The 21,529-nt window shown below is 35.4% G+C and overlaps 4 protein-coding genes across 4 annotated transcripts; 1 reads left to right on the top strand and 3 right to left on the bottom strand.

The window, feature by feature from the left end:
* Nucleotides 1-1,648: 1,648 nt before the first annotated feature.
* Nucleotides 1,649-2,983, bottom strand: LOC117637072 (SKP1-like protein 1). The gene is made up of 2 exons (XM_034371837.1): nt 2,469-2,983; nt 1,649-2,000 (listed from the first exon to the last, which is right to left on the bottom strand). Exons 1-2 carry the CDS (start codon nt 2,766-2,768, stop codon nt 1,827-1,829), a joined length of 474 nt encoding a protein of 157 aa, XP_034227728.1. The 5' UTR covers nt 2,769-2,983; the 3' UTR covers nt 1,649-1,826.
* A 1,306-nt stretch (nt 2,984-4,289) lies between these two features.
* Nucleotides 4,290-7,249, bottom strand: LOC117637171 (glycerate dehydrogenase). The gene is made up of 13 exons (XM_034371994.1): nt 7,058-7,249; nt 6,880-6,963; nt 6,644-6,784; nt 6,180-6,301; nt 6,003-6,084; nt 5,789-5,861; nt 5,626-5,717; nt 5,467-5,541; nt 5,265-5,372; nt 5,097-5,174; nt 4,903-4,947; nt 4,653-4,767; nt 4,290-4,577 (listed from the first exon to the last, which is right to left on the bottom strand). The coding sequence occupies exons 1-13, from the start codon at nt 7,178-7,180 to the stop codon at nt 4,555-4,557; spliced, it is 1,161 nt and encodes a 386-aa protein (XP_034227885.1). The 5' UTR covers nt 7,181-7,249; the 3' UTR covers nt 4,290-4,554.
* A 2,991-nt stretch (nt 7,250-10,240) lies between these two features.
* Nucleotides 10,241-13,360, top strand: LOC117638082. Its single transcript, XM_034373171.1, has 2 exons — nt 10,241-10,711; nt 12,278-13,360. Exons 1-2 carry the CDS (start codon nt 10,391-10,393, stop codon nt 13,112-13,114), a joined length of 1,158 nt encoding a protein of 385 aa, XP_034229062.1. The 5' UTR covers nt 10,241-10,390; the 3' UTR covers nt 13,115-13,360.
* A 3,811-nt stretch (nt 13,361-17,171) lies between these two features.
* On the bottom strand, nt 17,172-19,086 carry LOC117636643 (probable BOI-related E3 ubiquitin-protein ligase 3). The gene is made up of 2 exons (XM_034371246.1): nt 18,134-19,086; nt 17,172-17,995 (listed from the first exon to the last, which is right to left on the bottom strand). The coding sequence occupies exons 1-2, from the start codon at nt 18,479-18,481 to the stop codon at nt 17,471-17,473; spliced, it is 873 nt and encodes a 290-aa protein (XP_034227137.1). The 5' UTR covers nt 18,482-19,086; the 3' UTR covers nt 17,172-17,470.
* Between the last annotated feature and the right edge of the window lie 2,443 nt (nt 19,087-21,529).

Below are 21,529 nucleotides of genomic sequence, written 5' to 3'. Positions count from 1 at the left end.
GAAGAGAGAAATTGCCGAAAAACTTGAAGCTCTAACTGCAGCGTTCGAAAAAAACCAAGGTACTGTGCAAAATGGCACAGAAGATCTAACAAAAAGATGGGAAGATGAGAAAACTGAACTAACTCAACAGCTTTCTGCAGCAAATTCTTGGTACCAATACTATTATCAAGTTGCGATGCATAATGAAGAAATTGTCCTCAAGTCGGAGCAAGAGAGGAACAATCTTTCTGCAAAGCTTTGTGCTGCAACACGGTGCTCTGATTATTACAGAGCTTGTTTCCGTGACTGTGAAGAAAACTCCCTCAGGTTTATGGAAAAAAACGATGAGCTTGCTAGAAAGCTTCAGGATGAAACTATTTTGGCTAGTTCCTATCATAACCGTGTTTATGAGCTTGAAGAGAAATGTCGGATGCTCGAGGAAGCCAAAACCAATCTGACTGCAAAGCTTTGTGCTGCCACTGCTTCCTCTGAACTATATCGAAGCATGTTGCATGATGCAGGCTGTTAGATTTTATTTTATTTTTTCTATTAACTCGGATAGGTATATGTCACAAATGATAAATTGATTTCTTACTTATGTTACTCTATTTTTGTTAGTATTGTCTATAATAATAGATAATCAAACATTTTCAATTGAATAGTAAGAAAGATTGAGAAATAGACTCATCTGATTTGATTACCGACATTTATATCTACAACTGTGGCAACATGCGCGTGATTTGGTAATACGCCAATTTGTCATTAGTAGATAAAAGAATTTCTTTCACTTCCGAATCCTAAACAATTTGATTCCCTCATTGGAATTTACTTCGTTTGGTACCCTCTTTTTGAACAGAATTATTTGCCTTCACTGGATTTTGATTTGTCTAATATTTTTATCAGTTCTTTGGTTTTCAATCTTTTATGTAACATTGAACGTTAGGTCTCTCAAATATAGCAGAGAGATCAAAGTTTGTATGATGCCACTATACCCCAAGTTCGGGGCATGACAGAATGGAAGTAGACCCAGAAAAAACCAGAGATCAAAGGGGTTGTAGCAAATAGCGTCAGACCCATCCACTTTTCATAGATAGGGTAGGAATATGAGCAAAAGCTGGGAGTGTTAGATTTTATAGTCAACACCAGCGATCGCAGTTTTATATGACAAAGTTTGCCCTTCAGGACTGCTTAATATGAAAACCATTTTTCTTTGTGAAAGACAGAGTTTACAGGGCAAATAGGAAAGAATTGAAAATGGGTAAAAGATGCATGTTTGGTATTCAATTTGAATCCAACTTTTTAAACTCAAAAATAGAATTTGTGTCCAAAACCAAAAAAAATCCTTGTTTGGTAGCCTTATTTTTAAAAACTCAAACTCAAAAACAACTAAAAAACACCCCCATTTTTTCTCTAACAACCCACAGTTCTCACATTTTTTAGATTTGAAAACAATTTTCAAGTTGCATACCAAAAAAGTTTTTGAATCTTAAAAATAGATTTAAAAACTCATTATTTTTAAGAAAAATCAAAGTTTTTGAGTTCCCTATTTGAATAGGATACCAAAAGCCCCTTAAATTTTCTGCTTGACCATGCATATACCACAATTTATAAAAAATAAATAAAAACATCAGGCACCAATTTATAAAAATAAAAACAGCGCGGCAACCAATTTAGCTAATGAAACCGTTTCATATTAAGATAACAAAACAGGTTTACAGAGATCTTGGTAAGATTTCAGCAAATTGATGAGTATACACTTCCTCTAGAAGCAAAATATGAACGGCCCTCTAATTATATCAACATTCCTAGCATACTATCGACATTGTGGACAAGGAACTCCATCGACTTCATTCGAATGCCCATTCGTTCTCCCTGCGAATTTCCGCTTCTTCCTCCGGAGTGAAATCATTGTGGATGTTAAAGGTCTTGCGAATCTCCTCAGGTGTCTTTCCCTTGACCATGTCAGCCACAGTCTGGCAGGTCAAATCCAGCAGGCTCTTGATGTTCAGATAGTTTGCAGCCTGAAATTGGCGGGAAAAAGTTATTAGTCAAAAGATGATGATAATAAAACCTTATCAATGTCGGATACCCAAAGACTGCTGATAAAACCTAGCCAGTGATGCATATACAATCAGAACCAATGACAGATTTCATATTGCAGTACCCTGCACAGGTCTCCAGTTACAAAATTCAATGATTTCACAAAACAACAATCAGCAAACTATAATAACTGCAGTTCTTGAGTCCTAAAGATAGAAATTAACTCAAGTTCTTGAATCCTAAAGATAAATAATATAGCATTATCCACAACAAACAGTCAAGAAGAGGCATATTTTTTTTTCCAAGTATCACCAAAAGAAACATAAATAAAAACCCCATTTTTGCTCAAGCTTCTCACAATTAAAACTAAAATTCAACAAAACATTCAAGAAGATGCAACAAAAACGAAGCATAAACACTGAAAAAGATTTGGTTTTGAGGGACTATACCAAGATTGTATCAAATAGAACACTCTGGTCGGTCTTAATTTCGTGGACGAAGTCATCGTTGAACTCCTTGACGGTGACCTTGTCCTCGTCATTGGCCGCAAACTCAACGTGCTTCCGGCAATACTCTATGACCTTGGCGAGGATATGGCTTTCAACGTTGGGCAAAGGAATTGCATTGTCAACGCAGTCGTCCTCCACCATATGCTTGATGGTCTGCGATTCCAGAGCCACCGTCTCTTCCACCTCGAAAATCTCGCCGTCCGCGCTCTTCAGGGTTATCATCTTCTTCTCAGTGGCCATCGCGCCTTACGGTTTCAGAGAATTGAAAGTGCGAGAGCTTTTCTTTGGCTTTCGCAGTGAGAGAGAGAGTGTGCTTGGGTGAATTGGTACTTCAGAGGGTGAAAATTGGGGAGCTTTATATAGGCACTGAAGGTAAACCTAACCCTAGCTTTGAAATCTCCCTGTGGTAAAAGGAGACTATTTTTTATTTTCTTTTTATTTTGGTTAAATCCAAAAAGGATTTGGAATTCCCTAATTTATGCGGAGACGCGACGTCGTGTTTCGGAAGGATAGAAGAAGTTTTAGAATGTTCCAGAATTTTCATGGTTAATAAATCCTATTTCTTTTTTCTTTTGCCATTAGGAAACAGTCGGGTCTAATACAAGACCAATTGTATACGTATTATTTTTTTTTTTAATACTATAATTACTAAAATAGCCTCAATTGTATACGTATTATTCTATCCACACAAAAAACAGAAAACAAAAAAAATTGTATACATATTATTCAGCTTTTTTCAAATTAAAAAAAAGTATAATTGATAGTTCAACCAAGGAGACTAACATGATAAAATGTACTAGGGGTGGGCACATGATGAAATGAAAGAGGTGTAAACAAAAATTAAATGTACGATAGGAGGAAAAGGGTTGTATGTTGAAAAAAATTTGTTCAACGGTACAGGAAATAAGTTGGAAAGAGAAAGAAGAAAAAAAATTGCAATGGTCAAATCATTCAAGATAAAGAAGAAAAATAAAAAATGAAAGTAACAGCCAACTGTCTTCAAAAAAATAATAAAATATTTATTTGTCGTCTTGCTTTTGGGATGTTAAAAGTAATGACCAAAGGTTCAACCTTCATTCCACATCAGCTTTGACAATTCGGTTGGAGTGATGTGAGATGTTATTTTTAGTTGTTAATTATTTATGTGGCACTTTTGACAATTCGGTTGGAGATGTTCTTATATTTTAAAATGGGAAAACTAGTAACAGTTGGATTGGAATTTGCTTGGCCGTCAAGTTTCATCCTTCTTTTTCTTTGTTTGGTCGAAATCTTTCTTTTCATTTATCATGGTAATTACCTTTCTTGTCCTCATTGTCATAACTTCCTTTTGTTATATGTATGACTATTATATGAATCGAGAAATTGCAGTTTTATGTCTCTTGATATCCAAAAATACTATATGTAGCAATTTGTTGAAAGAATCCAAATTTCTTTGAAGGGATTTGTTAAATGATAGAATTTAAGCAAATTTGTAAAATGTCATTGTTGCTCAAGTGAGGAATAAGTGAACACAAGTCTTTCAAACAATGGCTACTAACTGGACTCATAGACTAGTGTAATGGTTTGGAGTAATTGCTCCTTCGGTCAAGGTCCAGGGTTCGAGTCTTAGCATCTATGTAGTGCCTGTAAGTTTAGTATATTATCACCTCTCTCGATAGGAAAGGTACTCCACAAAACCAAAACAAAAAACAAAAAAACAATGGCTACTAACAAAGTAGCTACAGTCTTAAAAACCCTGAAATATAACCAGCAAATTCCAAGTTTCCAAAGCAATTTAAGCACATAGAATTATAGATGAAAACAATTATATATACCTTACCTTCTCATATATGACAGGATTCTGAAGCCAGTATTTTATAAGACAACATAGTGGATATACATGTTTGTCCACATTGATCCTTATAAAATATACATTGTTAATAATTTTAACAACTGCACTCTCAGTAGCTAGAGCCTGGATTTCCCATCAGTAAAATTACTCCATTTGCACCAGGAAAGCCCTGAATATAACCCTTTACACCGATGCTCACAGCCTTGAAACTGGTAAACCTGCAGTGGAACAGAAGTTTCAGCAGAAGAGAATTTTGCTGTATGACCTTGACATGGTTTTAAAGACACTGTTACCTAAGGCTTTGGCATTAACAATGCTAGGACTGGCGGCCGGTGGTGGAGCATTCTCGTTGAGGAATGGTTCTACCTGGTTTGGATCTGACCAAATTGGATATCCTTTAATTTTTCCCTAAACCATGTAGTAATGTAAAGGGGGTCAGTACTTTAGTGCCACAGATGAAGATATTCTTTTGAGGCCATTTTTGAATGATGTGAATCTTTTCTCTTTTTGTTGCTGCGATTTTCAAAGAGTTAAGTGACATACCAGGACATTGAGAGCAGCCAGTGTTGCCATTCCTTCACGAGTCCACTACATAAACCATCAAAGGACACGGTTAACTCTCTGATCTGAGTAATTCTAAGTTCTTTAGTTTGATATGGAAACAAATTGCTATGTTCTCAAATCAGAAAGGTAGGTCTCCAAACTGTCAGCTTAAAAACAATATGGACCTAAATTACCTTGGAAGCAGAAGCAATGTGAGGTACCACAATAGCATTCTTCAAGTCGGCAAGCCCAGGTTTCATGTAAGGCTCATCCTGATACAACCCCATTTATGAACCACTCAAATGTTAGAGATGGTGACCAGGAGAAAACTGGAATTGGGCAGGGAAGGTAATATTATTTACCTCAAAGACATCCAGACCAACTCTAAACATGGGATTTTGTTTCAAATGCTCTACAAGAGCCACTTCATCAATCACAGGCCCTCTGCTACAGTTTACAAGTACTGCTTCCTGTAAATATATATGTGGCATTATTCAACAAGTAAATACAAATGTGAATATTTCACAGTTTTATACAAATAAGAAACATTCGTTCGAGCTTCACCTTCTTCATGATTGCAAGTCTTTCTTTGTTGACTAGATGGTAAGTGGTTTTATCCAGAATTGGGTGAAGGCTTATCTAGAATGAGAATCAATAACCACGGCATAAGAAAGAGAGTAATAAAAAATGGGAAAAAAGGTGTGAGGGGAGCAAGAGCCATACCACATCTGCTTCTCGAAGCACCTCCTCCATGCTTGCTGCTCTTTTCCAAGTCACAGGCTGTTCACCATTGGCTTTAAGGAACTCGGCATAAGCTGGAACATGAAACATACAGGTATCAGAAAAGAGTTGGGCAAGATTTATGCAATAAACTGACTAGACATGCCTGTAACAAACTTTTCTAGCCGTGTAGCCTGGTACAGATCATAGTAAATTAGGTTCATTTTGAAACCTTCAACCTATTAGAAATCAACAGTCACTGATCAGGATTGTTAGCGATAAATCGTGAGAATCAGCAGGGGATAAAGGAAAAGAACAAGGATAAGTCTATGCTTGCCAATCACTAGACTAAGAATAACATATTGGACCAGGAAAAATACCATCATTCTGGCATATGCAGAACCTATACGACCAGCTCCAATCACACCAACGGTCTGTCCTTTGAGTAGGTTTCCCACAAACCTGCCATAGTAAAAGAGACCACTAAAGTTTATAATTCATGTACAATGAATGGACAAGCGAAGAATCGATAGTTTTTATAAACACGGTAGTCATACAGGTTAGGAAGCCATCCATCATATAAGCCAGCCCTCATAAATTCATCTGCTTCAACTATTCTTCTAGCAGCTGATACAGAAAGTGAAGCTGCCAGCTCCGCCGTAGTTTCTGTAAGTACTCCCTAACCATAGGAGCAATAAAACCATTTCAATATCCCCAATTTTTCCAAAGAACTAAAAAACTAAAATCCTAAATTTTATTTCATGTACCAAACAGAAATAGAAGATAAGAGGTACTGGTTTTCTGTAAATAAGGTTCCTGACATGTTGGTTAGTGACCATATGTGCAAGCATTTCTGAAGATATGTGAAATCAACAAAACTTCTATCAGAAACACAAGTACATGAGAAAACTTGCACTATTGGTACCTATAAAACTACAAGAAAACAAGCAGTGGAGTTTGGAACGTTCACTTTTCTAGAAAGAAAAAAAAAAGGGGAGAACTGAGAGAGAGCAAAACTCACAGGAGTGTTTCCAACAGCAACTCCATACTTGTTAGCAGCATTAACATCAACATTGTTGTACCCAACAGCCATGTTACTGAAAGCTTTGCCTCCTGCTCTGCTAAGTGCTGAGAACAAAGTCTCTCCCCAATCTTCTGTCAGCTGAAAAACCAACACACAAACACAAATTAACCACTTTAAATACAAAAAATCCAAATTCTAAGGACACACAACAACAACAACAACAACAAAATTGCCTGTCCAATAACTCCATCACACTTATCCCCAATCAGAGCAATGATATCCTCAACAGACAGAATTGTTTTCTTCTGGGTACATATCTAAACACAAAAATCAAACAATATCTCATCAAATTCACATAGCTAATGGTCCAAACAGACTAAAGAAACTGAGAAAGTAAAAAAAGAATATTACTTCAACTCTGCAGTCTTGTTCAATTAAGAGATTGATCCAGCGAGTTCCGGGCATGGGTTTTGTGCTGACAACTCTGTATTTCCCATGTGGGTTCCACACTTCAATTGAAACTGGTTTGGCCATGAAAGCTTGTCAGCAGCTCAAAAGGTCTGGCTGAGGATGCCCACTGTAGAAGCAGAGAGCTCTTTAAATTTTTGGTTCTAACTGTTATGGTATGGTGTGGTGTGGTGTACAATAACATGTAGTCTTCACCAGTAAGATTGATTGAGCGTGTGGACTGTTGAGTTTGTGATGTATTGACCTTTTGGTTTTATGGTTTGTATGATAGATTGATGGGTCCTTTCTTTGTTTTTTGTTTTGGTTTTAGGTACAGAAATAATATGATGGGCTCTTCTTGCTTTGGAGTTCTTGGACCTCTCATTAGGTATAAGATAATGATGACATGGCATCATGGATGGATGACACATAACCCTTTTGTTAGTATAAGATTAGGAAAGTGACCAATGACATTGGACCATTTTCTAGGCACATGAGAATCCCAATTCTAGCAATTAGAAATAGGATGGAACCTTGATTTTTAAGGGGTATTTTGAATAATCAAAGAAATTATTTTAGTGATTATGTATTATTCACCAAATGGTTTAAAATGTCAATGTGTGTTGATTGCAAAACTTTGGTAGCTCAGTCATAACTATAATTTAACGATTCTTTAATCTAGCTTAATTCTAATTCATTTTTCATTCACTTTCATCACTTAAGCTAATTTCAAAGGCATAAGATTATGCGTATGGAATGAGAGAAGTGGGTCTTTGGACCCATGCAACCTTCTATGAGTCTTGATGGAATGAGAAAAGTGGGTCTTTGGACCCATGCAACCTTCTATGGGTCTTGATTTGAGATTGGAGTAAATGAAGTTGTTCCATTGGAAAAGAACTGTCAAGTTTGGACCATATCTCAATATAATGAGTGTTGCTGCTCTGTTGGTCTAACCTTTCCCTCTAAACACAGCCCACTAGCTGTGGGTCATGAAGCTTGAGTTTGCCAAAACTGGACTTCAAGGCCCATATCTCAGAATTAATCAGACTTGTTGGGTCATCAAAAGTGAAAGCAGATGAACAAATGGATATTCAATCAGAAAAAGAAAACCAAAAAAAAAAAAAGATGGATATTCTTAATATATTCCAGATTTGGCTTTTTTTTAAGCATGAGATTTGACTTACTTGGTGTCTGGCTTTATGAAGCAAATATAAACCCAAGGTGAATAGCAAGCCACCTTAACAATTTAAGTGGCCAAAATTTCTTTGTTAAGTGCGTGTGCACAGCACAAGCAAGCTTGGGGAATGCGTGTGTAAGCATGTGTAACCAGGATTCTTCTATCATAGGAAGGAAGGGAGGAGGAGGTACCTAAGTACCTTATCCTTTTAGGCATTTAATACTACTCCCAAGCTCACTGTAGAAAAAAGTCCAAATTTCAAAATCAACCACCAACTTGGATTTACCTGCCAACTAGTTTTATTCCAAGCAAGATTGACCCCTAACCACCCCATAAATATGTCTTTGCATCTATGTTGTATATACATGTGTTGTGGAGTTTGGATAGACTCATCAAATTTATCCACTACCAAATGGTGCTCTCCAAATCATGTGACAAGGCTTCACTTATTCATATTCTTAGTGAAATATATTATCTTCTTGATGGAGAACAACTTTTATAGGACGGTTAGAAAAGGCTTATAGGGTGTGCTAAGTGGGCGACAACACAAGACTTTTAAAAAATGTCTCTTATGAAATCTTTTAGTCCAAAAATAATAATAACGAAAAAAAAATAAAGGTAAGCAATCAACTTTTGTTTATGCTCGGCACTTTCAAAATCAATGGACCAATCATGATAACAGTCTCGTGTGTTTTGTGTGTTTCTCTTATGAGTTGACATTATTATTTGATAATTTCATTTGGTATGACATTATTATTTATGTGGTGGTAAATGTTCAAAGTTGAGGAGGAAGAATCGTTCTTAGTGTGCTCCAAGTCCGACCCCATGTATATTAATTTGACAAGTCGGTTGTCTTGTAAAGCTGAAGGTGGGAATGGTAGGGCAGGCTCTACTCAATTTGAGCAATGGACGGAATTGGTGAGTTATTGACCATTACACTTAACAATCCTAATGAATAATAATAAGGATTGATGCGTCCTTTCAAGACTAGGAAGTGGAAAGTGGAAAGGGAAGGGAAGAAAAATAGTAACGGGAAGGCTATGTGTTCAAAGGGGACGTTGTGGACAAAATGAGGCCATACAATTTGTTTTAGAATTTTAGTTCATATAGTTTAGAACTATAACAACTAGTTACCTACCCATTATATTTATATATATTCTTATATAAAAGAAATCAAAATTCCAAATTTTTATTTTATTTTAAAAAAAAATCCAATGACCATTTGGATTGAAATATATATATAAAAAACTAATATTCATAAACGATTCATCCAAACGAGACTTCATATGTAATTTATATGCCACTATAAATTACGTTGTGGACAAAAGAGGCCATAGACTTGTTTTAGATCTCCTTTATATATATAACAACTATATATATATATATATATATAGCCCACTTTATTTTATAGAGTTTAGTTTCCAACGGCTATCAAACACATGACTTCATATGTAGTATGCATACTATTAATTACTCGAGTTACAATCTCCTTATATATACAACATGTATAAAAGGTTATATTTTAAATATAATTTCTTAGGATAATTTACATCCGGTTACAATCTAAATGATAATTACATACTCTCATAATATTTCTCTAACAAAAGATAATTCCTATTTGAACAATCTTCTTCCCTACCTACCCCTATCTCTAAAATATTTTTTCAAACTTGCAACTTTATCTTCATTATTTTAATTTTTTTTTTCAAATTAAAGGTTTACTATATTGATCCATAGTTAGCTCAATAAAATGAGATGGTAAATGTTGATAAAAACAGAAATAAATAAATTTAATAAAAAATTGCTATTTTAGAAGTAGAGAAAGGGGCTTTTCGAGAAGAAAATTGAAGAGCTTGACAATTTAGGCGGGTTAAGATGCGTCAAAATAAATTATAAAATTATATTTTAGAATATTCTATATTAAAATTTCAATTTTCGGTTAAAATTTAAACCTTCTCTGAGTTTTTAGCCAGAGCTTATCTTCTTCAGTTATACTTCTTCACCACATTCCCTCTCCCTCTCTCCAAATTCTCTTTACCTCCCAAATATAAACCCTTACACAGACACACAGAGAACAAAGAGAGAGAGAGAGAGAGAGAGAGAGAGAGGAGAGAGAAGCCATGGAAAGGCTTCTGTCCTCTTCATCCCCAACCCCTTTGAAACTTCATCTAAAACCCTCTCCTTTTCTCCATCGACTCGGTCGCATTGACTCGGGAAAACTCAACCTCCCCGCTTCCCAACTGCCCAATCTCAGACGGGTCAGCTTGGTTTCCTGCAAACGTCAAAACCCATCTCCACTGTCTTCTTCTTCTCCTTCTCCATCAGCGCCGTCGAACATTTTGCCGTCTCTCTCGTCGAACCAGGCCGAGTCTCCAAATGGATCGGAGCCAAAATACCAGCTTCTCAATCAGATCGCAACTGGGGCTTCTAAGCAGCGAAAGGTATTATGATCTCTCTTTCTATTGAAAGAAATTGATAAATAAATAAAAAATATTTGATTTGATTTTTACAAAAATTTGTGGGGGCTTTTTTGTTGTTTTTGCTGCAATCATGTTTTGAAATTGCGAACAATTGGTTTCATGGGCGATCGAATGTTTAGTTATTTTCTAAAGAGTTATCTTTTAATTCAATGTAGTTATTTTTGCCCTCTAAATCTGCCATCATCTTTGTATTTCAGAATATGCCTATATGAGATTGTAATGTCCCATCATTCTTTATCAGCTCACGTCCATATAGGCAATAGTAGCGGCCTCATTTGTTGTAGTAAACTCTCTTACAATTTTTTATGGCTGAAAGGATTGTCTTTGGTGGTTCGAACTGCCAAAAATTTGATTATCAACCAATTTGACTTTGGGGTCCTCGAAGAGAATGCATTTCTTACAGTCAAGTTTGGTCCTATCCATATTCCATAGTAATCTTTTGGATTCCAGGCGGTTGGAGAACTGAATGGTATACGCGTTTAGTATTTTGTAGCTAAGTCCTCTTATCTGCCTGGATAAATAAGTCAGTACAAATATTCAATTCCAACACAAAGCCTCTCAAATCTCTGTGCTTTTTAAAAACTTAGCATAGCTTAGTTGGCATGGTACTGGAGTCCTAGGGCTGAAGCTCGTCTCACTAACCACTAGCAGCAAAGCTTTGACATGGGGGGCCGGAAGAAAGGAACAAAATTAGGGAATTTCGCATATGTACCGACCAGTCGATTGGATGTAGGTAGCTTCATTAGATTAGCAATGTTGGATTTTAGTATAGGTCTGGGTGTTTTTGTTGGTCTCAAATGCTTTCATTAAGGTAATATGAGCCAAGTTCAACAGTTTTTTCGAAGGTGTAACAGTCAGTATTCTGGAGTAACCTATCCCCTGTAAGACTGCAAGGGTGCACTGAGATTTTCAAAGTTTCCAAATGATTGCTATACGGCTGTGTTCACGTTTCATATTTTCAACAATTTTCAGATTTCATACAAGGAAATTTCAGACATTATATTCAAAATTTGACGACTTATTATATTGGTAAGCAAGATATTGAAACTGGATGGAACTTTAAACACATGCTATCTCATAACAGTTAATACCAAAACTACCAGCAAGTCAAGTGGATTCTCTCTTATCAACTTCTTGTCTACTTGGTTGCACCTTCAGGGTAAGTTTTAAATCTAATCTTTAGAAGAGGACTGTGGATCTTAACAGGGAGTCACTATGATAGAAATCATGGATTGGAGTAGGAACGTCGATGATACTTTCTAGACAAGTTTTCATTATTGTCCAAGTGTGTGCATTGGTGCAATTATATCTTACCCCATGGCAGTTTCGTATTTGATTTACAACTACTTTCAACATGAAATTTATAAGTTATATCAAAATATTATTTGAGAATATATTGTTTCTTTCTTTTTGGCGTGGAGGTGGCGCTGCAAATTCCCACCTACAGTTACTTGCACTTTTCACATGCAACCATTAATCCATTTATTTTGACCAGATAACTTACTTTTATATTCCTAACATGTCCAGGCCATCACCACTGGGGCATTTGTTGTGCTTTCTGCTCTTGTTTTGATCTTAATACAACCAGCTTTTGCACCAGCAGCTTTTGCATCCTTTCAAACTGCAACGAAGACAGGTAGCCCGGCTGCTGCTATTGGGAGAAGACTGATCCAGACTGAATTACTTAGTAGTGCATGGACTGGTTTCTTTGCTGGTTGTTTACACACATTATCAGGGCCTGACCACCTAGCTGCTTTGGCTCCACTCTCAATAGGACGCACCCGCATTGAAAGTGCTTTAGTTGGAGCCCTATGGGGATGTGGTCATGATGCTGGCCAGGTTATCTTTGGCTTAATATTTCTACTGCTAAAGGATCGGCTTCACATTGAAATCATCCGAACCTGGGGCACAAGAGTTGTGGGCATTACTCTTCTAGTTATTGGTGCTATGGGCATTAAGGAAGCTTCAGAAGTCCCAAGTCCTTGCGTTGCCTTAGAGAATGGCGAGTGTGATGTTAGTGTATATGAATCTCTAGAAACCCCTACAGTTGGGAAGAAGAAGATTGGCTTTGCTACTTTTGCCACTGGAATTGTCCATGGGCTGCAGCCAGATGCATTGATGATGGTCTTACCCGCGCTTGCCTTGCCATCTCGCATTGCTGGTGCTGCATTTCTGGTTATGTTTTTAGTTGGGACCGTGGTTGCAATGGGAAGCTATACAGTCTTTCTAGGCTCATGTAGTCAGGCACTGAAGGATAGAGTTCCCAGAATAACAGAGAAGCTAACATGGGCATCTTCCCTGGTTGCAATTGCTCTTGGGTTTGCCATAATCATCAGCCAGTTCTTCGGGTATAGCCTGTATTAGTATTTTTGACCGAATTAAGATTCACATTTCGCAGGCTTCTCCATGAGTGTTAGATAAAGATCTTAGAAGGATTATTCGATTTGTTTAGAGCAAAAGTTCATCTGCGCAGCACCATTTCTCAGTGAGAGTACCATCATATTTTCTTTTTAAAGCTTTTTCCAGTTTTAATATAGAGGGGCAACCTTTCTACAGTTGTAATTCTTTTATGGTAGAAATCAGATTGGCTTAACGATTTGCATTACTTGATTTGCTTTATGTTAAATGGTTAACCTTTATCTACACAAATGGTTCTATTTTGTTGCACCAGTTCATAGCAGTTATCATTTATGGAAATGTAAATTCCGCATCCAAAATAGTCTCGACTGCTGCCCATCCAAGCAATGATATCCAGTTGTATGCAATGTCGACAGAGTGAAGACATTGTTTGGGCTGGTCCTGGTCCATAGTTTAAGTGCTCAAACATTGACCATTTCTAAATGTAAGGCCGGAATTAGAAATTTTTCAATAGGTGGGTTAGTTAAAACTATTAGCTTAAAATTTAATAATTAATTTGTTTTGGGTACTTATTGTTTCTATAGTTTTTATAGAAATAAAAGTATACATTGGGATAAAAATAAAAAAGATAAAGAGTTAAAATCATGAGTGTTTATTAAGATAATTATAGGCCTACAAAATTGAGTGAACAACGAATTACAAGGCTACATTTGAGTGGGCTGTACAAAGCTTTTATGGGATGAATAATATTAAAATATATATAATATATTTTAATTTTTTAAAAAGTTACCTAGGCTAAAGCCCATAGCAGCCCTCTACCTAGTTCAGCCAATGCGTCTACTGTGGAATTTGCACTGTTTTTTTTCTTTTTGTCTTCAATCTAATATGACTTTTAGCAGCTAAAAGGAAAAAAAGGGTGGAATTTGTAAAGGTAGAAAATCAGATAGGCACTCAAAGGCACTTGGGGCCTCTTTTTGCAAACAACATGGCGTAAATTGAGCCATATGTTGAACCCAAAAAAAAAGTTTACGAGGTAGCCAACGGATCTAATAAAATGAAAAAAGTCTTAATTTGTAGATTAGTGATTTCTGGTTTGAACTCCTGTGATTGAGAAACTTTTCTCCCTTATAATTTAAACTTTCACTTGCGTATTTTTATTTTTTTTAAATTATGAGGTAAATTGACAATATCAATATCGTTTGACCTCATATTATTCTTATTCTTGTTATAAAAAATTATGTTAAAATCTAGTGTCGTCTTTGTGCATCATGTTGACCATAATGAATCCTATTAACATCTGGAAAATAATGTATTAGGGAGAAAAAATTACATTACCTACTAATTCTATGCTTAATTTGTAAGTTAGCTGCATTTTCTCAACTGTTGACATATCACTTCTTGATATTTTTCCAGCAGCCTAGAGTCTTGCTAATTTTATAGGTATCTGTCACGTTACTGTCAGAGGCAACATGCTCTTGATTAATTATTACAAGTGCATGCATTCGTACGTTGGGTTCATTGGAAAGACATCTTATCTTCGTTACATGATCTAGATTCTAAAGCATACGCAAATAATTCACAAAGTAAATATCTTGAGTTTTTTTTTTTAAGATATAAAACTTTCTCGTTTATGAACTTCGAACTAGAAACCTCTTCTAACAGTGTTGTTACGTAGTGTTACATATTTAAAACAAAAACAAAAACAAAAACAAATTTGACATACCAACATAGTGTTACAAAATTCAATTATTTCATATAATTATTATTGTTAACTTTAAATTTGATACTCTTTTGTAAGAGCTTTTTATTTCTTCTTTGTGAGAATTTTTCATCTATCTTTTGTGAGAGTTTTATTTGTATTGTTATGGTTTGGTTTTTTTAAATTTTATCTTTTTTTTATTATTCTGAGTTTGCAATCTTTGTTGGGATACATGTGCCAAAGTTTCTTCGATTATGAGTGATTGTTAGTGGAACCACACTATATATTGTCTTAATTTTGATGTTAGACCGTTGTGTTACTGTAATAATTATTTGTAGCTAGTTTGTATTAGTTCTGTGTGGTTAATTTTTTAATTGAATTATGAATGTAATTCTAAATATTTAAATAAATAAAAAATAAATAAATAACTCGATATGTGTTATGATTGAAATGAATTTGTAACATAAAATTGAGATATTACCATTATGCTTGGCGTACACAAAAGAGAAAGAGAATTCCTATTTCAATTTCTCCTAAAACAGCAAACCCGCGAATCGAAATCTCTGCCTACTATTATTAAATTGTCCTCACAAAATCGTGAAAAGGGCCCCACACAGAAAGAAGAGAGAAATATCACAGAAATGAGATTGCACCCACAACAAGTTGAATCAGAGCCCCACATCAAATAAATTTTAAATAATAAAAAAAAGTGCAAAAAAAAAAAAGAAGAAAGAAAAACGCTGTACGGCTACTACTGTAAACAGCGGATAACTAGGAGGACCACAGCACCAGAATCTCCCGTCAACGCTTACCCCTTTTCTTTTTTACTTTTCTTTTTTTGTTTTGCCCAAAACGCAAACCTTCAATTACTTCCGACTATTTTATTTAATTAATTTTCGAAACTACCAATTTTTCTTCTTTCCATTTTATGGCACATTTAACATGGCATGATACAAAGTTTTTTGAGCATATCCAAATCTTAGTGGAAATTAATTCGAATGATCTCATCTTTTTAGCTTTGATTATTGTGTTTATACCAAAAATTAACTAGTTGTGAACAGATGCACTTTATCATCATGAATCGATACAATGTGTTCGACCCTAACAAAAACACAACAAATCCACCATATGACAATACACCTTTGACTAATATTTTATTATAGCCTTTTATAAAAAGATGATAATTTTTTATTAGATTAATAAGAATACAAAGGATATAGACTGTAAAGAGATTTTTTTTCTAATAATATAGCAAATATGAGTAAAACTTCTCTGATAATTTGAGCTGAAAGACTGAAACGACTCTCGAAAATAAATTTTCTAAAACTCCTCTCAACCAGGGACGGACCATAGAAGTAAAATACATGTAGCATACCTACCACCAAGTTAAAATATTTTTTTATAAACAAAACTCAATTATACCCTTTTCTAACCTATTCTCTTTCTTCTACCAAACAACGCACTCAGGTTAAATTTTATATATATTTTCTTCTTTTGGTATTATGGATGGATGCCAAAGCTCAAACCCCAATTCAATTCGGTTGAACATGCATTGAGCTTATCCAAAAAGAAACAAAACTTCTTTAACACTCATAGTTAATGAAGTTTTTTTGTCAAGTTGAAGTGAATGTTTCACTCTTAGTTAGGTTTATATTTTTTTTTTTTGGTTATAAATGATTCACTTATATCGTTGAGTTTTTTTATCTTTTTAGTAAGTTTGTACGTTAGATAAATTTAACCCATCTTATTCTGAAATCTCTAGTCCGTCCCTGTGCTCAACCGACTTAAGTACCTAACAATATTGAAAATCTTGGAATAGAAGAGAAATTTCTTAGCTTGAACAAGAGGCTGTTAGGAGAAGTATGAAAGGTAAAACGTGGAGAAGATGGACCATATTATGCTTGGCGATTATGATGCATATTCGAACGACGGCTATATGATAATGTGGACCTAAGAAATTCCAAAAACTCCATCCCCACATGTTTAAGATGCCGACTTGACTTTTTGTTTGCTCACTATAAAAATTTAAAAAAAAAAATGTTCTTTTTTTCCTTATTAGATAGTTTCAATGTGAATTTTATATCACCATCAAGTGAGTCTGCAAAACAAGCAAAAGATCCAAGTCCCTTGTTTACAAAGTTTAGCTGCTAATTTTTAGCTTTAAAAAACTTTCATTGACTTTGCAAGAAATTAAATAAAAAATAATTATTTTGTGCATGAAAATGTTTTTTTAATCTGACATTTCTTTCAATGAAATCTGTCAATGCAAATTGATGACCTGCCAAATGCAAAATAGTTGGTGTACAAATCTGATATGAATAATCAAATCAATCCACCATTGACAGAAAAAGAGAAGCAAAAATATTGAAAAAGGAAAAAGCAGCACCCTCCATGAAAGGAAAAAGATGCTCTGTGCTGTATTTTTCTGTTCAATTGGGTTGTTGGTCGTCTAAAGTACAAACTAAAATCTAAATTCAGAGACCCTAAAAAGGAAAAAAGTAAATAAAATAAAATAAAATAATAAAAAAACCATTTGTATCCAAAATGGTTCTGTTCACTCCATCATCAATGATCATCATTAACATCATCCTGCTAAAACCAAGAATTCTCAGTCACTTTCTTTCCCTTTTTTTTCTCTCTCCACTTTTTCCCGGAAAATCAGCCTAGAAAATCAAAGCCTCTATGCTGGCTTTCTTTGGTGTTCTGCAAACAGGGCAACAATCAAGAACCGCCTCACAAGCTTTGCATGAACAAAGGTGTCTGCAAGGAAGGAACAGGACACACGAACTCCGAGAATTACAGCTTTTGCAAACCTTCATCTTCATCCTTATCTGTTCATAATCAACACCATCACTCTCTGCTTCTTCTTCTTCTCTGTTATCACAGCAAGACTCTGCATCGTCTGCCCCATTAATGAGACAACACGAGACTCTCTCTCTATACTGTTCTAGAGTGTTGTTTAAGGACACAACCATGGCTTCGTTTTCTTGTGCCACTCTCTGCCATGCTTGGTTTTCAGCCTCCAATTTTCTCAAGAAATCTTCAAGCTCCATTCTTCTCCTGTTTGCTTGTGTTATTTCATCATCCTTTTGCTTTAATAGTACTTGGGTTGTAGACTCTATTTTCTTCAACAGCATTGCAAGCTGCTGTTTTCTCTGTTCTTGAAGTACCAATCTCAATCTCTCGTTCTGTTTTTCAAAAACAAAAACAAAAACATGGGAATTGAGAACAAATCCAAAACCATGAAAGCGAAAGCAATTTCAAGTAAATTGGATGAAACACAAGTCATATAATCACAAATTGTACTTCAAAAATTGGTTTCTAACCTGTAATCTGATGTACTGATCAATCTCTTGTCTCTGCTTGGCAGCCTGAGCTTCCATAGTTTGAGAACAGGAGGCCATAATGCTGCTACAAGTATTGTTGTTTTGCAAAGTGGGAACCAGAAAACTGGTATCAAAGCAGAGATTTTGATTTATCTGCTGCTGGTTTTGTAGTTGTTGTTGCTGTTGTTGCTGTTGTTGTTGTTGTTGTTGAAGTTGGTGTTTCTGTTGAACATTGAAACAGAAGTGACTGAACCCACCGCCACCACAACCATTGTCTACCATCCAATCCTGTGAGCCACACAATGGAAACCCAAGATTCTCTGAACACATCTGAGCTTCAATGGCCATCTAAATCAACCAACCCAAAAGATCAAAACTTGAAACAAACCCTTCTCTTCAGATCTCTCAGGCTTTCTTCTCAACCAGTTCTTGGACCCAAAAAAACCAAAACCAAAACCAAAGCCAAAACTAGTTCTCTTGATTGAGGAATATGTTCACAAAGGTGGTGGACAAGAAGTGGGGAGCATATATATAATATGTGAAGGAAAGAATGGAACCGAAAACATAAAAAAAAATGTTTTAATTAATGAGGGAGTGTAGAAAATTGGGGAATGAATAAATAAAGTAACAGGAAACTTGGAAAAGGGTAAGGAGATGCGGCCTAGGATGCTTAGTTTCTGCCTCTGTCTTTTAAAACTGCCTTTTTCTGCCTCTTTTTTCTCTCTTTGTGGATGGATGGTGTTTTGTATATATTAGCATTAAAAAGAGAGAGATGTATGGGACGCGGTAAGCAACAACGTACACATGCAGATTTTGTGACTAAACTATCGGGTCAGAGATTTCAGAGGAAGCGTTTGTTTTTGAATAGAAAGAGAAAGGGGGGGAGAGAGAGAGAGAGAGAAGAATTCAATTCCAAGTGGGTGAGAGTGAGAGGGGCCTCTCTGTTCTCTCTTGTGAATGAGTCAGTTTTCATATTTATATCTCAGAAAAAAGATGAGAGAGAAGAAGAGAGAGAGAATTATTAGTAATTTTTGTCAGTTTGGTCATCTGGAAAGGCTGAGACTAGCCAGAATAGGATCCTTTTATTTCTCTCCTATTTCCATACACTTTCCCCTTTTTTTAATCTTGGAAATGTATATTTATAATTTTTACTTATTTTGGGCTCCTTTTGTAATCTTAATCAGGAACATTGCACCTCAGAATGTGCTGTGATCATGCTAATCTGTTGAAGTATTATAACCCAAGTTTTGGAAAACATGCTTAAGATTTTTCTGGAAATTTGGATCTCAATAAGGCAGTATTATCTTCTTCCTTTATAAGATAATTGACAGAAAGATGTCAGGTGTGATCTCTGAATGTAAAATTACTGGGAAAGTCCTGCCTGTTAATCTTTCTAGGTGTTGCAGGATTAAATGTAGGAGATCTTTTTGCAACTAATTCTTTTTTTTTTTTTTTTTTTAGTCAAATGGATTTGTTTTGAACCAATTCAATGTATCAAAAAATACCTAAAATATTGTAGGCAGGCGTATTAATCAGTTTGTTTGATTTCCTGGTATTAGGATATCTTCAAGGCATTGTTTTATCATGATGATGTGGTTAACTTGTTGAGTTCTTATCGAATTGGTTTATTATCAATTCATCGAACTACGACTATACGAGGGCAAACTTTATTCAGAAATAGAACTAAAAGCGGCCAGAAATCCTCTAACCAATAATCAGATTGAACCTCTAAACAATATTGATTATTATATCACAATTTCCTTTCAAATCCTCAAAATTTATCATCGTAGATCTGTGTTTCACATAAATTCTTGTAGTGAAAAAGGGCGCGGAATTTATTTTTATTTTTTTTCCTTTCCCCTTTTGCTGCTAGGAAAGTACACCAAACGTAGGAGTTAAGGAAGTAATTTAATTGTATATGACCTTTTGAACATCGCTACAAGGCAGTGCATAATATTTAGTAAATCTATGAATTGTTGTGACTTACCTAATGATAACACACTTATTGCGTTAATGGGTCTCATAAAAATATTAACAAAAGTTTATTTTTAGTAGGAATATGACGTGCACACCAACTCGGAGATCAACTTACTTTCATACCATATCAATTGATTACTATCAAGGAAAACGATAGGCTATACTAGAAGCTAGCACAGATGATTAATGTAGAGATTCCAGCTAATATCCCTTGTAATAACAATCTTAATATTAGGGAAGAGGCTTCCTTTAAGCATGTGTTCCGGGAAGCTAACTTCACGGCTGATGCTATTGCAAGTTTAGTTTATGGTCTTGCTCCGTCCTATCTGTGGGAGCATGAATTATCTCTGAGTTGTTCTATTCCGTTTTATTTTGATTTAGTTGGACCTGCGTGACTATAATGGGAAATATCTCTACTTCGGAAGATAAACTTGTATATTTGTGTTGCATCGTCTTCTTTTCACGATAATGCAAACAGATAGATTGAATAGAGGGCAATGAAATCGGAAGATGTAAGTTATTAACTATTTTCCTAATTTATTCATAGAGACCCATATTGTGATCCCATAACTTATCATTCATGATTTTTCGATGGGAAGTCTATTAAGGAAGTGACTCATAATCTTCCACCCCTGAAAGTGACAATAGAGAAAGAAGAAAAAAGGAAAACTTGACTCAAAATAAATATTTCTGTCAGCTGCCATATCAAACTATTGTTTTGTTCTTCTCCCTTGAATATTGGACCGCTATTTATACCTAGGAAATGATCTCAATTTCCATCCCTTTTGTAGATAGAGTTATCCCACTAAACTCCATTGAAACTAAAACTCCAAATACCAATTTATTCAGTCATTGAAAATTGAAAAAAAAGAAAAAAGAAAAAAGAAAAAGAAAGGTTAAATTGTTGTTTTTTTGCTGCAGAAAATTTTACAGTTTGGTGAGGAGCCATGTGGTGATGAGCTTTTAGGTTAGGACCCCATATGAGGACATGAGGGCTTTGTGATACTTTTGTTGTGACTGTTTCTGCAATGAATATGTGCAATCCATGTGAACCCATCCACCACTTCATTGACTGCCTAGTTTTCTATTATTATTGAATTGAATGACCTGATGAGTCTTTGAAGTCTCTGAGCCGTGAAATCTGCAAAAATCCAAAACCCCATTTCTCATCATCTCATCTCTCTCATAGAATTCGATGCAAAAGTTTCTTCTGCAGCTTCCCAACTGCTTCTCTTTGTTTTGTAGCTTTCGGCAAAGTGATATGGACGCTCTACATGTCCTGCCTCTCTCTCCCCTTCCCATAATTGGGGCCAATCTCCCCCTACCCATAAGTCTTTGCAATCATATAACTCGCAAAGTCATTTGTAAGGAAAAACAATTCCAAATTCAATCCCGTTTATTCTTTTCAAATTTATGTAA

This window comes from Prunus dulcis, chromosome 8 (assembly GCF_902201215.1).
Source record: "Prunus dulcis chromosome 8, ALMONDv2, whole genome shotgun sequence".
Classification (NCBI taxonomy): Eukaryota; Viridiplantae; Streptophyta; class Magnoliopsida; order Rosales; family Rosaceae; genus Prunus; species Prunus dulcis.
The sequence above is the reverse complement of the archived record's forward strand: the minus strand, read 5'-3'. Positions and strand labels throughout refer to the sequence as shown.

Bases quoted from the DNA above. Each gene is read 5' to 3' on its own strand.
- LOC117637072 (XM_034371837.1), bottom strand. From the start codon at position 2,768: ATGGCCACTGAGAAGAAGATGATAACCCTGAAGAGCGCGGACGGCGAG. The intron at 2,001-2,468 runs GTATAGTCCCTC...CGCCAATTTCAG, and splicing joins TTCTATTTGATACAATCTTG to GCTGCAAACTATCTGAACAT.
- LOC117637171 (XM_034371994.1), bottom strand. From the start codon at position 7,180: ATGGCCAAACCAGTTTCAATTGAAGTGTGGAACCCACATGGGAAATAC. The intron at 5,862-6,002 runs GTATTTTTCCTG...GATTTCTAATAG, and splicing joins CTGCATATGCCAGAATGATG to GTTGAAGGTTTCAAAATGAA. The intron at 5,373-5,466 runs GTGAAGCTCGAA...ATATATTTACAG, and splicing joins GACTTGCAATCATGAAGAAG to GAAGCAGTACTTGTAAACTG.
- LOC117638082 (XM_034373171.1), top strand. From the start codon at position 10,391: ATGGAAAGGCTTCTGTCCTCTTCATCCCCAACCCCTTTGAAACTTCAT. The intron at 10,712-12,277 runs GTATTATGATCT...TAACATGTCCAG, and splicing joins GGGCTTCTAAGCAGCGAAAG to GCCATCACCACTGGGGCATT.
- LOC117636643 (XM_034371246.1), bottom strand. From the start codon at position 18,481: ATGGCCATTGAAGCTCAGATGTGTTCAGAGAATCTTGGGTTTCCATTG. The intron at 17,996-18,133 runs GTTAGAAACCAA...TTTGAAAAACAG, and splicing joins ATCAGTACATCAGATTACAG to AACGAGAGATTGAGATTGGT.